Consider the following 18,492-nt stretch of genomic DNA (forward strand, 5'->3'; position numbering starts at 1 on the left):
ACAATCTGCCTTAGAGGAAGCAGCAAATCTCTGTCTTCAAAATCTTAGTGAGATAATTAACAACTTTTATAAATAAATATATATATATATATATATATATATATATATATATATATATGTGTGTGTGTGTGTGTGTGTGTGTGTGTGTGTGTGTGTGTGTGTGTGTGCAGTCAATGGGGGACTAGTCCATTCTCGTAGGGAAGTGTTACTTTGTCAATCCCGCAAGCGCCACTGTCAAGCCTGTCTGTTGCATAGAACCAACTGGAGGACCCAGACGATTATTCACTTTCCACATCAGCAGCTCACCAAGAGAAAATAAATGCTGTGAGATACATCCTTTATTCAACTATGCCAACTCTCTTTTAGTTTTGATCATATTTGGCAGTAGTGAGAAGTGTTATTTTGGGGTTTGAATATACTTTATGTATGTCATGTTTTTTGTTATCTGATTAGGTTTTTCCCATGGGGGATTGCCACCTTGTTGTGGTAAGGAGACCCTAGAATCAGCCTTCAGGTGTGACACCCATGTTGGACCGGTCTTTGGGTAGAGCCTTGACAAAGTTCAATCCAGATACATGACAAAAACAGTTATCCATAGCACCCCACCCCTTTTCCACCATGTGCCCCCCTCTCATTTCTGTTTGCCCCCTCATATATGCCAGTGTAGAACGGCCCTGGGTACAAGTCTGTGTGTGTGTAATTAATAAGGTGTTTCGTCAGAACTACCCACCCCCACCCACATTTGGGAGGGGTAATAGGATTTCCCTGCCCCAGGGCCAGAAGGAAGCAGTGCCAGTAGAGGTGTGGGAGAGTGGTGAGGAGGGGGGGGGCGTAGTTTTAGAAAGCTTTAATGTGTTTGGGGGGCTGGTGGCTGTTCTGCCACCGATTTTGCCACGGGGTCAATAAAAACCTGGAGTGAACCATTCCACTAACACGGCAATGGTTGGAAATATGGAAGTGCAGGTGCGGTTGGGGGGGGGGGGACTGGGGGGGTGCACAGAGGCTTCCCTGCTGACGGAGGGGTGGAGGTGTTCAGACGAGGCTGGATGAAGTTGTGAAAGGAGCATGAGGGGCGACGCGGAAGAAGGAAACCGAGGGAGGATATTGGGTGGGGGGCAGTGGGTGTTGGTAGCTCCGGCGTTGCGTGCGGCTGATAGCGAGCTCAGGGGGAAGGGTGGAGGGAGGGTGAGATGGGGGTGGCTGTGCGAGAGAACAAGCAGGTGATTTATAACAGCTCCACCGTCTCTTCCACTGGAGCAAAGCAGAGAAATCCATTACAAAAGAGCTTCGGCTATAATGGCCTCTGGTGTGTGTGTTTGGTGTTCTCTGTGTGGAGGACAAAGGCTATATTTAGATGATGAAACTATGAAGATTTCTTTTTAAATGCTGCACGTCCCTGTAGAGCCCGGGGGTCCGAATGGCAGACCCCTCTGGTTGTTTGTTTGTGGTGATGTTTGTAGACGTAGAGATTGCTGGAGTCCCAGAGCTCCCCGGACTCCATGTCTCTCGGCCTCTTATTAACGTGGAGCCGTGTTTTCATCCTACCGGCGGTAAAGACCTTTATCCGGCGGCAGGGAGCCGATTGGCGGGGACCGTCCCCGAGGACCGAGCACTGTACGGCTGTGCCGCTGAATAACGGGGGGAGGCTGTGGACTGTAATGGCACTGCGGCAGTGAAGACCACGTCCTCCACCGCAGGGGGCTGCCTGCACAGGCCAGCCTGCCTCGGATGCCCCTGCTGGGGGAGTAGGCCTGGTGTTGAGCCCCTCTCTGGTCCTCTCACATTACCCTTACGCGAAACCCAGTGAAGGGGAAAATTACTGCGAGTGAGGGCCGCTGCAGGCCCACCTGAGCCCAGAGAAGCAGGGGCTGGCCTGCCGCCCACTAGATCCTAAAACTGAGATCTCCTCAGCAGAGTTAAATATAAGACTGTTATGGACACATTATACAGGCAGAATGGGGACCATAGTTGGTTGGACTATTTACCAGTACAACAGACAAATAGAAAATGATAAATGTATGAAATCTACACCTAACATTAAAAGCAATCATCAAGCAGAGAGCAGAAGTGAAACAGGAACAGGATTTGAAACTATTGTGCAAAATGAATGTCAGAGTATCTCCAAAACTGTCCTGTTGGTTCATGGAGACAGGGAATGAAGGTTTGTCTTTCTGGTCTGAACCCACATAAGAGCCATTATAACACAAACTGCTGAAACCAAAATGCTGGTCATGATAGAACAGTGCAAGATGTATAAGAGGCGGCGTAGCTGACCCCTGAGCACCACAGAGCTGATTACAGAGCAGAGGAAGGTGGCCTTGTCTGATTTTAGATCATGTGGGTGTGTGTGTACCGCAGTTGAGGCAGTGTGATGCTCTGGACAGCATTCCATGCACCACCAACATTGTTGCAGGTCATGTAAAGCTCCTTCGTGACATTCTCTGAGCAGAAAAATGCAGCCTGTCTCACCGCCAAAAAAAGATAAACCAAAATATATTTCACGAAAATACTAACTTGGACACCAACACCACCAGACCTAAATCCAATGAAAAGGCCTAATTCATGGAGACACCACCTCGCACCTGATACCTCACATGATAACGTAGAGCACCTTCAGAAGTCTTATTCCATATACCACCATGTCTTGATGTCCAAGCTGTTTTAGAGACACAAGTGGGACCTACACAATATATACAGCAGTTGGTTTTCATGTTGTAGCTGACCAATGTATTTTATTTCAACATTTATCATAACTGTCTCAATAAAGGCATATTTATTTCATTACAATTCACATGCAGCTACAGCAGCAGCACATCTTTTCACGAGAACAAGAACCCACCAAAACAAGTTAAGATTGGTCTGGAAATATCTGGAAATATTTATATTTGATTGTGTTGGAGATAAATCTGCTGTAATCTTTGCTTTCAACATGAAACGGTGAAAGATCTGCTCTGGATATCCATGCTGGGTTTAAACCTTCACCACTAGATGGCAGCGGTCCTCAGAGACAGAGCATGCAGTACCCAGACATGGAAAGTCACAGATGTGGTCTGTCCCCTCCTTTTGTTTTCCATCTATTGAGGAAAGAGACCTCAGCTGTTCAAGGAGATTCTCCATTATGGCCTCAATGTTCTTTTGAAAATCATTTCCATTAAAGCACCCCCCCCATCAAAGGAAGGTATCAAAGGAAGATCTTGTGACAGATCACTCTGTATGTCTTTGGCCAGAATGAAAGACGGCTCGGAAGGGAAGTGTGTGTGCGTGTGAGGGTTTTGCAAAATGCAACAGCAGACCCCCAAACTGGACCAGCAAACAGGGCTTCTCCCCCCGTGGTTCTCTTTTCCTTAAGAATAAAAAACACCAAGCACCCAGCATTCACACTCAGTCATGTCATTCTGCTATCAGTGATGTCACAGCAGGGCTGTGATTCCAGAAACACCACTGCTGATAAGATTACTCCCAGCCCTCGGTGAATCCATTTCTGCCCTCACAGGCAAATTTATCAGGGGGTTATTTATTTCTTTATTTTTATTGTGCAGAGTGGAAATCTGGGTAGCCGCACTGGTCAGATTTTTTTTATTTTTCTCCCCCTCTGAGCAGCAGGCTGTCTTCGGCATCTTTTTGTGGGATCCGCTCCCATGCTGATGCGCAAAAACACAAAAACATACAGTAAAACACAGGTTTCAGACTCCAATCGGATGAGAATCAAATGTTTTAATTATTCAATTAAATGAATTAACCAAACGCGTGTCCATGGCATAGGATGCATTATGAATGGAGCAGACAAGAACAGACCCCGCCCCCAAGGTCCAACCATGTTATATACTATTTCTTAAATAATAATAATAATAATAAAAAAAAAAATAACCCAAACAAATGGAGTTCTGTCGGTCCGAAAAGATTTCATGGTGGAATTCGGAAATGAATCAACAAACCCGCGACTAGCGTTAAAAGTCAGCGTGTGCTTCACAACCTGTGTGCTAGACTGCAACTACTCCTCGGCCGTAAGAGCTGGTGTAGCTTATGATGCAGTATCATAACATGTAGCTGTGAAACCGTGGCAACTGCAACCGCCGAGCTTCTGGCTGGGGCCACGCGGTGAACCGGCCAATGGCGGCGATCTGTTCAGAATCTTAGAAAAAGAAGAGCAACAAAAAGGGTCTCGGCTTTGCTTGTTGGTACGTTTGCTTGGTCTCTTTTTCTCCCTCTCTGTGCTGCCATGTCCTCCTTGGTCTGGCCGCAGATATCAGAGGCCAAAAAGGGAACCATCCGGCCTCTCCAAGTTCATCAGTTTTGGAGGGGATGTCCGCACAGGAGAATTCAGAACCTTGAAGGAACCTTGATGTTTGTCTCTCAGCGCCTCTCCTCCACCTTTCAGTCCAGAGCCTTCATCCCCTACCACACCGTGTTCTCACCCATCTCCTGTCCTGGGTGAGATATGGTGGTGCTGTAGCTGGGAAACGGGGGGCTTGGGCCCCCTCCGAAGCCCTCTCCGGGCGGGTTGGGATGCAGGGGTCCCGGGAGGCCCGGTTCTGGGCTGGGCGTGTCCGCATGAGAGATCATGTCTGTGAACCTTTGGTCATCTGACGGGTGGTGACCCGATCCAGGTCCTCCATCTAGTGCGCCAGGTCCAGTGCCCAGGAGGTAAGGGGACTCAGCTGGAGACTGAGCCTGGGAGGATGGTGGTCCGTGAGGGAAAAAATCGTAGTTGACGCCAGGGCCGTAGTAGTCACCTTGGTATTCTACATAGGGAACAGAGATATTATCTTGACGTTATGTTGTAAAATGTCACAGGAAAGCACTAATTAAATTTGGGATGAACAGCAAGGAAACATGCATCAATACAGGAAAACAAAGAAGTGATCATGAATGGAGGAGTAAACAGAACCCCGATGAAATAAAAACCTGGATGGGTGAAGGGAACAGGACCTTGAGAATGAATCTGGAGACACAGAAGGAGAGGGGGTGTGGCCAACACACACACACACACACACACACACACACACCTTTCACATTCTGGCAACACATGCATGCATACTCATTATTATTAACAATTAGGTAGAAGTTAAAGGTTCTTTGCCAAATACATGCACTCCTGCACAAATAAACACACACACACACACACACACACACACACACACACACACACACAGACAGATGTCCTGAGAATAAAGACAGACAACTCTCTTCAAATGAACAGAAGGGCTGGAGTGGTGCACTCTGGGAGCTTAATGAATGATGCCATCAATAGATACGACGGTGAAAGTTAACATGTTGGTGCGGAGTTCATTATTTTACTTGGTGTGCACCTCATGCATGCTCCATATGCAGAGAGCAGCGGCATTCATTTGAACTGATTGTGTTCATTGTTGGGGGTAAAGGTTTATTTGGAGCGCATCGCCATCAACAGTGAGTTCAATACAGTAAAATTTCTGTTCATTTTGCATCATCAGTCCCTCCAGGATTTTACAGTTACAACTGATGCAAATTCAACCTCCTTGAATTGGGTGCAAACTAAATAATTCCATGAGATTTTTACATGTATATTCTAGAGCTTTACATTTCACCACATGCTGTCCCCAACTGGGCACAGTCGAATGGAGGTCAGTACAAAAATCACATTGGGCCATAAACTGAAGAGTACCGTACAAATGCACACACAGATTCTCATGGACACAAAAAAAATTGAAAGTGGAAGAAAACTTTGCTAAAAATTTGCAACAAGAATAGCATTTTAAAAAAAGCTGCTACTCAAGCATTTTAGGCCTATCTATCTATCTATCTATCTATCTATCTATCTATCTATCTATCTATCTATCTATCTATCTATCTATCTATCTATCTATCTATCTATCTATCTATCTATCTATCTATCTATCTATCTATTTATTTCATGATTTATTTCATGATTTATTTATTTATTGGGAGGGGGTCAGCTGGTGATGCCAGCTATATCTATATTTTTAATGTGTGTGTGTACATCATGCATCATACCTCCATAATAGCTGTAGCCACCGGGACCCAAAATATCTGGGTCTTCTAGTCTTCCGCCCAGCGGCCTCATCCTCCTTGGGCCCCTGAAGAAGGCATGTCGTCGGGCTCCTAAAGCACTCAGCTGCTTCATCCTCCTCTCTTTGGACCTCCGGTTCTGAAACCACACCTGGAAGACAAGTTGTATGGACAGTTTTAGCCAAAGTCGCTTGTCTGATTAATTATTCATGGTGGCTGTTTGGACGTGGCCCGGTTAAAAGTTGAGATATACAGATATACAACCCCATCAGTCTTAAATGGGGTGACTGTGGTGTGCACCAAATACAATATCTTTTAATCAAATACAAGATCCAGAAACATACAAATTACATTTGCTCTGTATACTGATGGTTTTCAAACATTCTGGCTGCTTTTAGAGAATAATAGATGTTAACATTAGATGTGTTAGATGTGGATGATGTAAAGGGAAATGGAAACGCAACATGCATCCAAAAGAAAGGATTCTAAGAAAAAAAAATCCCATCTTCAGCAAGTGGCCATGCTGTCAACACAAACTCCGTTCGTTCAGGTCCGAAATTGGCTGCATTGAGTTATCAATCAATCAATCAACCAAGCAAGCAAAACAAGCAGTCTATCTATCTACGCACAAGTCGCTGTGCTGAGCTTTGAACTTCATCATTATGAGGATTTAGCACTTCACTGAAACTTCTCACCAATGACAGAACAAAGGGAAAACGAGCAGAAAAATATACAAACCGGCGGCGCAGGGGGACACCGCTGTGCATGGCGGCGTGTGCTACACGCCTGTTGTTGTGTGCTGCTGCATAATGTCTGTTAACATCAGCTGATCTGCACGGCAGACAGAATCCCACAGTGACGGAGATTAAAAAACAAAGCCAGCGTGGCGAAAGAAAGAAAGAAAGAAAGAAAGGAAGGAAGAAAAAAAAAAAAAAAAAAGGCTCTACCTAAAACCACTTAAGCATTCCTCTCCATGCACAGCCAAGGCAACACCTGCTTATTGAGAACAATCGTCTAACTGTAGGGTACATTTTTATGGAAATGCTTTTCCCCTCCTCCTGGGGGTGCGTTGCTTAGGGATTACACACCCATGCCGCCGCACCGGCACGGCTCCGGAGGGCTCCCCACACAGAGCGCGCCCCGCGTTCAACACATAACAAGCCAACCCGGGCGGATGGAACACACCCCCTCCATCTTGGACGTGAGGTGCTGCGGCTCGGAAGGGAGTGACTGGCGGGTTGTTCGGGCCACATTTACATTTTTTCTTAATTAGTGCACAGAGGACGTCCCAACGTGTGAGTATGAGGTTGCACTGTGGGTGGGTGGGTGGGGGGTTGGAGGCTTATTAAAAACCACAGGTACTGCAGTTTAATACAGTGTTATATTCAGTGTCGAACCCAATTTCTTCCTTTCCAGCACTGTGAGCTTTTAAAGTGTTAAGTGCTCCGTTGTTTATTTCAAAATGACTTTTAGTTAATTTCTCAAAAGATGAGTTAAAACCTGGACAAGTGCACGTTTATCACTGCCTATCGTTTTTATAAAGGGGTGCAGCATGCCCGTGCATAGTCTGTGCGCCATGCATGAATAAATGCTTGTTTTAATGAGAGAAGAATAACAACACCACCGTTACCAATAATTCTATTAACAGCTGTAATACTGTAAACGTCATTGTTGTTGTTGTTATTATTTAGTAGTCGTATTTCAATAATAACACTAGTTCCACACAGAGTTCACGGTTCTCCAGACGTAAATAAATAAACCAAAACTCGAGTATTTATCATCATCATCATCATCATCATGAGAAGCAGCAGCCTCTTCATACCTGGATGACCCGCATGTTGAGCCCCGTCTCCTGCGCCAGCTGTTCCCGGATGTGCCGCGTGGGCTTCGGCGTGGCCACGAAGGCCGCCTTCAGGGTCTCCAGCTGTTTGGCCTTGATGGTGGTGCGCGGCCCCCTCCTCTTCGTGCACGAGTTCTGCTCCTCGTTCTCGATGTTGTTTGTGTCCTTATCCGACGACGTGGAGTTGTCCGTCTCCTTCGTGTCGTCCGGCGCCTGGTCCTGCGGGTCCGGTGACAAGCTGCGGTCCGTACACGACGACACTGCGACGGGACCAAATAAAGAAGCAAGCAAAATACATCACATTTATAAGCTGTGGGGCATAGTCACGGTGTAGTGAGGTTGTAGGGAGGTTGTGAGTTTGTAGTGAGGTTGTAGTAAGGTTACAGGGAGGTTGTAGTGAGGTTGTAGGGAGGTTGTTGGGAGGTTGTAGCGAGGTTGTAGTGAGGTTGTAGGGAGGTTGTAGTAAGGTTACAGGGAGGTTGTAGTGAGGTTGTAGGGAGGTTGTTGGGAGGTTGTAGCGAGGTTGTAGTGAGGTTGTAGGGAGGTTGTAGTAAGGTTACAGGGAGGTTGTAGTGAGGTTGTAGGGAGGTTGTTGGGAGGTTGTAGCGAGGTTGTAGGGAGGTTACAGGGGGGTTGTAGTGAGGTTACAGGGAGGTTGTAGTGAGGTTGTAGGGAGATTGTAGTGTGTGTCTCCAGGGAGCTGCTGCTGCGCTCAGTAACAAGAATACAGAAACTCAGTTCACTGCTGCCTACCAGACATGAGTAATGTTCAGGAAAATAACAAGGTTTTAAATACTACTACTACTACTACTAATAATAATAATGTATGTAATATTATTAATATTAACATTAATAAGCGATATGGACGCATTTTCTTTTTTTTTAATATGTAATAAACGGGAGACGGGATTGGCCTGTTGTGTTGGCGGTTGCGACACAACACTCGATTGTCATTAAGTTAATTAAGAGCATCGCCACAGATCATCGAGCTGAAGCACTAACGACAGCGGACACACACACACACACTGTCCAGGGTCCTGAATGAGCTCTGACACTACAGGTAGCCCAGACACACACACACACACACGCGAAAAGCGGGAAGACATTAGACTGTGGCTTCTATTTTGGACATTTTACTTCGTAAATTTGTTTATTTTTATCACATTGAAAATATCGATTTCATATAATTTATTAGAGAACGGTAACGCCAATTTACGAAATGTAAGAATTTGTTGGGATTTGTTAAAAACACACAGCCCTGTCGTGTGCGCGTTGGAACGCTCCCCTGAAAATAATATGAAAATAAATATGAAAAAATACAGAAAAAAAATATATGACGGGCACGACGTACTATTTAAAACGCGATGAGGTGAACGAAAACAAAACGAAAAAAAAAAAAAAAAAAGCAAAGCCCCGTTACTTATCTTTTGAAATATTATTGTCACACACATGCACGCAGAGAAAATGAACGTAAAACGTGGTTCACGTTCACCATCTTTCCACGCACAAGTTTTTTATAAGAACAACAACAACAACAATAATAACAACGATGATAGTAGCTCCGGCCGCGTCGTACCCGAGTTCAGGCTCAGCTCCTTGATGGCGCCGGCGCTCACGTAGTCCTCCTTGCACACGAACTTGTTCTCGTCGATCACGTACAGCTCCTCGCCCGTGGACAGCTGCTTGTTGCACACCATGCAGGTGAAGCAGGTGAGGTGGAAGACCTTGTTGCGCGCCTTGCGCACCAGGTCGCTGGGCGAGATGCCCTGCAGGCAGCCGGCGCACTTGGTGCCGAAGCGCCTGGGGGGGGGGGGGGGTGATGGAGGAGAATGAGACGCGGGGGTCCGAATTCCGACATGATAACAGTCATAATAATCGTAATAATAATGATGACGATAATAGAGACGGCGGCGGCGCGGTTGACGCGGATTATCGTGGGAGAGCAAAGCCGCGTTAACGGCATTAGTGACAATCTGCGCGCGGTGAATGAGGCGACATTACCGGATTACCGGAGGCGCTGCGGCGCACGACACGCGAACCCGCGGATTGTGACGCGTCGGTTTATTTTTTTTTTTTATAAAAAAAGTTTTTTTTTTTTTCAATAAAAATATAGACGGTCGAGAGCTACAGATAATCATCAGAAAAGGCGTAATATTACAGCACGTGCGGGGATTATAATAAATTCCAACATATCGAAGGGAATTCGTGTGTGTCCGTGTAATATAATGTAATACATATATGTGTGTGTTAATAGTAATGATTAAATGTCTGAATGTGTGTTTTTTTTTTTTTATTTTGTAGATTTGAAGTCGCGTTGCGGGTTTTTCGGGCCCGGCTGGTTTGCTGGATTATTTCAACACTAATGTCCTCAATCTGCCCCCATTTGTTATGGTATCGCGTCGCGACCACACCTTTTCAGATGCGGACACCCCCCGCCTCACCTACGCCCCCCCCGCCGCGCTACTTACACAACAAATGGGCGCATTACGGGTGATTACTGCCCGGGCCCCGATAATGGGGGGGCCGCGCGGAATGGGCCCCCATCCATCGGCCGTGATGGTCAAGGCCGCGCGGGGGCCACCAACAACACACACAGACCCACATACACACACACACACACACACACGCAGAGACGCAGATACACACACACAGACGCACATACACACACAAACACAAAAACACACACACGCAGAGACGCACATACACAAACACACACGACGAAACGCACACACACACACACAGACTTAAACACCGCGCGCAGTAAGAAGCATTAACCTACAAGAAACGATTCTGGATGATGGAGAACATTACTCTGTTTTTTTTTATTAATATTCTGCTGGCTGGTTATGCCGTGTGGAAAAAAAAACAAGCAAACAAAAATTTGTTGCGACAATAACGATAATAAAAAATACATCTAAATATATTTTAAATAAATGAATCAATTGACAAGACATTCCTACCATTGTAATCTTTATTTAAAAAAACTGGCAGCGTATTTGTGCATCTTTAATGTATTGAGGCAGTACAGTTTGAGCTGTTTTATTCGTTCCGTGAACTTTTGGTGGCCTTTATTTATTACATGCAGATAATGGACCCGTTGGGAGCTACTCGACCGCGAGGTTCTGCCAACGACAAAGCACGTTCGGCAGCCGACGACGTAAAAAAATGGCCTACCTGAAGAAGTCCACCTTGCAGTAGAGCTTGCCGTCTCGGGAGAAGCATTTCTCCGTCAGGTTGCAGCTGCACTCGCAGCACTGCACGCACTTGGCGTGCCAGGCCCGGTCCAGCACGTTCAGGAGGAACCGGTCCAGGATGGGCCGCTCGCAGCCCGCGCAGTGCACCATCATCCCGATTCCGCCCACCCTACCTGCGGGCACCCACGATCCGGCATCCGAAGGAGAAGCCCCGCGGGCCGGCTAGATCTCGGGTGCGCGTCCGCGCGCTCCGCGTCACTCTGCTCCGGTCGGCGGCCGCCTCGCGCAACCGTCTCCAGATCCGGTGACGTTTCCCCCCTAATGCCCGATCGCGGGCGGCCAATCAGGACCTGGTTGTCATGGCGACGCCTTTAAATAATGGCACCCCGAGACCGACGCACGGGTTTCCACGTCCAAAAATAAATAAAGAAGCAAGAAGGGGAAAAAAGTGGGATAAAGCTTGACCACAGGCGTCCGCCCCCCCCGTCCCACTTATTTACTGCGGACTGGACACCGACTGGGGGGTCTGTCTGTCTGTCTGTCTCTCTCTCTCTCTCTCTCTCTCCCTCCACGACTGCGGCCTCTGGATCCAGTATCATATTCTGCCCCCCCCAAAATATTACTTTCATACGTTTCTCTCCTCCCTCCCAACAGACTCTTACTCAGAAAACGTTTTCTTTTTCACGCCAGAATCGGTTTAAGTCGTCGTTTTCGAAGCGGGATGAACCGACCGCGGACGGACCGTGTTGGAGGAGGGTCGCGTCCTTTTCTCATGCAGAGAGCTATTTACAGGGAAATTCGCAGGATTAAGATTCGACAAAAGTGAACACGAATCGACGGGAATTTAAATATTTACCCAGGTAATTATGCTGTTAGTCGTGGAAATGCAAACACACGCCGGCCGAGAATGTAAAAAAAAAAAAAGAGCGAAAACGCGATTTTTATATATATATATAAAACTATTCCAGCGCTCCCTGCACAGTACTGAGGTGAGAAGTGTTCCCAACTTTTTATTACGATTAAGGGAGAATTAATACAATCAACACTTATTTGGCGAGAATAGAAATACATAGCTTTCCTTTTCACTAAAATTATTATTAAATATAACTTACACTCTTATTATTAATGCTTAATTATTACGGACTGAATGTAGTTATTTCGGAATTTTATATTATGTTTTAATAGTATAATAAAATACGCTTCGATAAAAAAAAACAAAGAATTATGATTATGTTTATCTCACAGCCAATTTAGAACAAAATATTACACATACCAGATTTTTACTTATTTTTTTTTTCAGAATGATTAATTTACAGCCGTACACCGACTCCGCAACACAGTTATTTAAATAGGAAACGATCGCATTTAGACGAACAAGTCCCCCTCGCTGCCGACTAAACTCGCTCGAGGGAGTGCGCATGCGCCCCGGCCTCGACAATTCTTCAGTAAATTGATTTACGAATGGACTCAATCCATTCAATCTCAATCCTCCCGCGGTAGATAATTCTGCCTCTCTCTCTCTCTCTCTCTCTCTCTCTCTTGCTTATTCACTCACACTCACACACACACACACACACACACACACACACTCACGTCCACCCATCTATCCTTGGGGCCAAAAAAGAAAAAAAAAAAGTTGCATGATTTGCATGGAGGAGGTTTGAAGTAGCGAAAGTGCGTAATTCTCCGAACCGGGGAGCCGGGGGGCGAGGAGCGGGACCCCCGCCGTTCCTGGCAGGCGACAGAGTCCCCGAGACTGGCTTCGCTCACATCTCTAATTCCTCGGCGATCTGCGCCATTTATTTTCCTGATTTCCCGTCCTAACGAACAGCAAACACGGGCCCGTCCCCTCATTTACACACGTCGCAATACGGAAAATAAGTGACAAATGCAGGCACACAGCAGGGCCGCGAAGCCGGTGTACAAAAGGGATTTTCTTTCTTTCTTTCTTTCTTTTTTATTAATGAAATGTTGGGAAATGGCGGCTTATCGGGTGTTGTGGGAAGCGGAACACGTGGCCTAATCTCCCATAGCCGCCGATTATTTGCTCCTCTATTCTCTCTGTAGGCCGAATTAAAAAAAAAAAAAAAAACTCAATGGACTCGAGATACCACACACACACTCACACACACTCTCATGACACACACACTCACACACAGTCACACACACACACTCCCATGACACCACCTGCACAGGCAGACAGGAGGTGTCAGGAAGTGTCCAAGGTGCTGAAACCACAGCTCTTCTCTCACAGCACTGTGTACAGGTAAGCCCTTATTGCCGCCATAACAGAATAAATAAATCTACGCAAATGAGTTATATCACTTTCATTTTGAAAAACATTTCAGCCCAGGAGTGAATTTGCCAGCAGCCAATCAGCAACGGGGACGCGCAGCGCCTCGTGGTGAATTAACTGAACCTTTCCCGTGCTACTGTGGTCACACAGAAGCTGTAAGATGGACAAAATAACGATGAATGACTTTTATTTACATGTCATAGTCAAATTCTTCAGTTCGGACACACACAGACACAGGGAGGAGAAGAAGCATCTGAACGTCCTGACATGACGAACGTTAGAGCTCCATGGGTCAAACAGTGTGATGCTGCTGACATGAATGCATGAGTGACACTGTGTGTATCATGCGATACGTTGAGGGGACATAAATTAGGGAAGCAAATCAAGTTTCGTCTTTCAGCGAATGCAAATGAAAACATTGTGACATCCGATCGGAAGATAGAAGGACGTGAAAAGCAGGTCCAGTTTGATGTGCGGAGGCCTCGGCATGAGGGCTTAACCCCAGAGTTCAATTAAAATTACTTACGTTTAAGCAAACATGTTTACACACATGAACAGGCATACAGAGAACTGTGGCACACACACACACACACTGAAGTCAGACTGCGTTTCCCAGGGGACATCTCTGGGCGCGCAACTCCTTCACTTGCCTGTCCAGACTTCCCTCCTCACGGCAACGGGCGCCCGAGGGCTCGGGGCTGGGTTGGGGAGGGGCAGACAGGCATCCCGGCGCTCCACCCCCGCCGCTGCCAACCCTTCCAGCACTTGATGGCGGATGCGTGTGCGTGTCAGGTGGGGTGGGTGCAGCGCGGGGTTGGCCGAGCCGGGTGGAGGCGGTCGGGTGGGGGAGCCGCGTGATGGATGGCTGATTGGTAGCTCTCCCTGGGGCCTCCTTCTCCCTCACCTCTGGCGCTCTGAATTAAAAGGCCGTTTGTCTCCTGCGAGTCCTCAGCTGCAGAGTGGAGGCCTGCAATTTCACAGAGATCAGAGAGGCCATTACAGCCGCCTGTCAGGGGAACCATCAGAGCCTGGACACGGCGGAGAGGAGGAGAGGCAGCAGGATGGGATATGGGATCTGTGGCGCCACACATACACACAAAGAAATGTATGCCATTTATACGCAACGGCAAAAAAAATGTCTTCGTCACCCAGTACTTACCAACTAAACTAACCATAGGCGAACCATGGCAAACTTTGGGCTGTAGTCTGTAACAGTACATTTTATATCAATAGCTGTGGAAAAAAAAACACAGTGTCAAACTGTCATCCATAAATTTTAGCATCTGAAAAATAAAAAAAAAACAAAATATAACAATATTGCTGTGAAACGCACTAAACAATTTCATAATATCAAGTAAAATAAAACAATACTTTAACCATGGAAGGGTTCAACAAGATAAAACCACAGCTGTGGTTCTCAGGCCTTTCCTAGTTTGTTGAAATTTGGTAGCTCATCATGTGGAAGAAAAAAGTAAAGGATTGGCTGCCATAGTAATGAAGACGACTGTTTCCCACAGTCTCATCATTTTTGCCCAGCGCTATAGTTTCTAATAAAATGGCCAGCAAGTGTATACGGAATTGCCTTAATTGCTCCAATGCCAATCCATGTGCTAAAACACGACTACATTTACATTACATTTACAGCATTTATCAAATTCCCACGACTAGGATGGTCACAGAGACATGTGAATACAGTAAATGCAGGTTCTGTTTAGAAAGACTCCAGAAATGCTTTCATATGTCCATAAGTGGCACTGAGAGAAAATGAGACACGTGGACCCCTGACATGGACTTCCCCGGTTCCAGTGCCTTCACTGCCTCCCCCCTGAGCTGTGAATGAATGTGCTCCAAATTATTCAACCCTCTCCTGAGTTCGACCCATCTTCCTGACATCTGGAGCCCAGGGCTTATTACCCCAATTCATAAAGGAGCAGACAGGTTGGACCCTCATAATTGCAGCAGCAGTTTGTGTCAGCAGTAGCCGGAGGAAGGTATTTAGCACTGTCCTAAGTGGCAGAAATCAAACCGTCCTCTGCGAATGTTGAAATCGTCCTGTAAGCTCGCTGAATTCGTCCAACGTCCCGCAACCAAACATCAGTGCAGGAAAACAGAGTTGTGTGTAGGCATCTAATGTCTCCTCCATGTAGGCAGCCTGGTCCTGTCAGCTCCATCTCCACATCAACTGATAATGCTCCATGGCTGAAAATGCCCCCTGTGTAGTAAAAAAAAAAACTGATACCACTAATATTTCCGATCTGCCAGCATTGAAGCACACAGTGCTGAATATGTGCTAGACTGATGACTGTAACAGGTCATTTAGATCAAGTCTACAAAACACTAGCTGTGTGTTAATGGGGTCGTGCATGGTGTAAATCGCTTCAGCTGGGAACAAACTGCTCAATGTTCAATGCCATACTGTACAGGCGCTAATATTTCATGCTACACTCATGGGCAAAAAAAAAAAAGAAATACTGACAAGAGGTCACTGAAATCATAGAGAAGTACCAAATTGAAAAATTAATGCTTGATTAATGCTTAATTAACAGCTTGATAAGACATTTTTTTTTGCAGTTACAGTAGAGTAGGTACACTGAAAAACACTGGCTAAACTAATAAAGTAATTATTCATGTAATGCAAATAAACCAATCAAGGCTGCAGTAACCTGTTTATTTAAATGACAGCAATGCTATAATATTAGGAGTGACAGATTACTTACATTTAAAAAAAATTAGTCAGTGTTCACTTTTTTTAAAACCAGGCACATGCACCATCTTACGCAGGTTCAGCTGAGAGACGTCTGGACATAAAATGGAGGCATTGATACATACGGGGACAGGTGAACACAGTCCCACCCTCAATTCCCAGCATGACAGCAGCCCCAAGACCCTGGGGGACTGGACCATGAAATGGAGGGGGAAGGAAGCTAAAAACATGCAACGGAGAAGCGGGCAAGGGTGACCTCATGATGATGAGGGACGCAGAGCATCACCGAGCGTGCTGGATCAGGTACAGGAATTCCCTGAACACTACCGCTGCCGGGCCCTCCCAGACGTCCCAAGTCAGCCTGTCCACAGTCACCATGCAGGTCCAGCTTTCTGGTGTTAATATCATAATATCCAGAGTCGATCAGTGTTAGTTTCACTATTACCATCTTCACCGTAGCCTAAGATGTGGCTCATTTTAATGCAATGTCATTTAGTAAACATTTGACTAAAATCTGGTCTAATTTCCACTTTACTCTTAACTGCCATGCACCTTCACTGAACTGCATGCATAGCGTCAGTAATTTGTGCACCAAATATTTGTTTAATCTCATTTAGAATTTGCAAGAGCATGAGAGAAGAGAGAGAGAGTGAGAAAGAGAGGGAGGGAGTGGGGTCTTTATCGACTTGACTGTCCATCTCAATTATCGGCGCTAATTGAGGCACTCTAAATTAACACCCAGCCTGCCCTCGTAGCACTACAGAGTGAATCCTGTGTTAATCTCACCCATACCCTCACTAGTACACACACCAAAGCACAGATGTATTTATATATATATATATATATGGCAGAATTTTGACCTTTACAGTGATCATGCAAAAAATGTGTCAAGAATCGACGTTACCTCATCCAGTGCACGTTTCCCTCGTTTCAGAATGCATAAAGGACATTAGTGTTTAAATGAAGAGAGACTTTAAAGTCAGTTTAATGAACAGGCAGAACGTCGGGGAGAAATGCTTCTGTGTCTGTGTGAGGGTGGCGCACAGTTCAGGCCCTGCCACCGCAGCGTAATGAACAAGATTACCTGCAGCACTACGCCCATCCTAATGAGGTAATGAAAGGGGTGGTAGTGGTGGTGGTGGTGGGGGGGACCATGTGCCTCGGCCCTCATCTACTCCATTAATCAGAGCAGGGCTGGGGGGAGCGCGGGGGGGGGGTTAGGTTCTACAGCCAGGACCCGAATCCCCCTCTGGCAAAGCTAATGGACTGGCCGAAGGAGTGTTTAGTGAAATGGCCCTCTCCGCTCAGCTTCAGGAAGAGGAGATGGGCAAAAGACAAAGGATAAAGGGAATACTTTCTGAAAAAGAAAGTCAGAAGAGGAGAAGAAGTAGAAGATAAAAAAAAGGCAAAGATGATAAATGGAGGCAGTGTGAGGAGCTGTGACTGACAACCTTGACCTGTGAACCCTGACTGACCATGGAGTAGGGTAGTGCATACTGAGTGTTTTTTAGTGTGTATGTGATGAGAGACGAGAAACCATGGAGTAGTCCCAAGAATACACTGAAAAAAAAGACACCTGAGAATAGAATTCCCAGTTGCAAAGTGCAAACAATAGCAATGATGTTAATCAGTTCTTATAATATCTGACTCATTATGTTGCATCAACATTTTAGACCAACATTTATTTTATAAAAATGTAAGAAGAACCTTGACATTTACAATAGCATAAATAATCAAAGGTAGACATAGATATGCTAGATATAGATCTATAGACAGACATACATGTAGAGAGATGAGAGAAAGCGAGAGGGAGGGGAAAAAAGGAGGAATAATCTTGGTTCTGTATGTGTCCCTGCGCCCCTTTCTCCCCTGGCTGGCCGCCCCAGCAGCCACTTGAATTAGCAGCTGAGGATTATGGGGGAGAGCCTCATTAATCTGGCAGGCAAACAGCGGCCAGTGTGAATATTTGCACCCAGAAATTGAAAAGATTAAGTCCTATTTGACAATGACTGGCAGGCTCTGTGTCCTGAGAGGAGCTACTGTTAAATATTCATATGCTGCCCGCCAGGCTAGCCGTGCGTGTTTGTGTGTGTGTAAGCGTGTGCTCAGGATAGGTGTGTTTGTTCACATGTGTGCCTGCTCATAAGCATTTTTATTAATGGGGGTGTAAATGGGGAGGGATTTTTGGATTTCAGGTTCTGTATGCGACGGTCTGCACCTTCGTTTGCACCCACTTGTTTTTGGAAAGGGGAAGTAAAAGGGTGGAATGAGATCCTTCTGCATTGAGTCCCCTATTTCTCTGATCCCTTGGCACAACAACCTGTTCATTAAGCTACCCCCTTAAGGCATGACGCTGGTTGATAAACCTATGTTTGATAATCAATTAACGCTCAATAAATGAACATACAATTGAGAATGGCTTGAAAATGACGCCTCACTTTTAATCTCT

General features: G+C 45.9%; 1 protein-coding gene and 1 long non-coding RNA gene across 3 annotated transcripts; both read right to left on the reverse strand.

The window, feature by feature from the left end:
* Positions 1–3,694: 3,694 nt before the first annotated feature.
* On the reverse strand, positions 3,695–11,716 carry lhx5 (LIM homeobox 5). The gene is made up of 5 exons (XM_028973319.1): positions 11,024–11,716; positions 9,426–9,649; positions 7,832–8,109; positions 5,995–6,160; positions 3,695–4,742 (listed from the first exon to the last, which is right to left on the reverse strand). Exons 1-5 carry the CDS (start codon positions 11,194–11,196, stop codon positions 4,396–4,398), a joined length of 1,188 nt encoding a protein of 395 aa, XP_028829152.1. The 5' UTR covers positions 11,197–11,716; the 3' UTR covers positions 3,695–4,395.
* Positions 11,717–13,702: 1,986 nt separating this feature from the next.
* On the reverse strand, positions 13,703–17,057 carry LOC114786310 (uncharacterized). 2 transcript variants are annotated; one of them, XR_003749190.1, is made up of 4 exons: positions 16,948–17,051; positions 16,300–16,435; positions 14,499–15,551; positions 13,703–14,306 (listed from the first exon to the last, which is right to left on the reverse strand). It is a non-coding gene; the product is annotated as an uncharacterized LOC114786310 (long non-coding RNA). The 2 variants fall into 2 exon arrangements; XR_003749191.1 differs by lacking the exon at positions 16,300–16,435 and having other exon boundaries at positions 16,948–17,057.
* Positions 17,058–18,492: the final 1,435 nt, after the last annotated feature.

This window comes from Denticeps clupeoides, chromosome 3, assembly GCF_900700375.1.
Source record: "Denticeps clupeoides chromosome 3, fDenClu1.1, whole genome shotgun sequence".
Taxonomy (NCBI): Eukaryota; Metazoa; Chordata; class Actinopteri; order Clupeiformes; family Denticipitidae; genus Denticeps; species Denticeps clupeoides.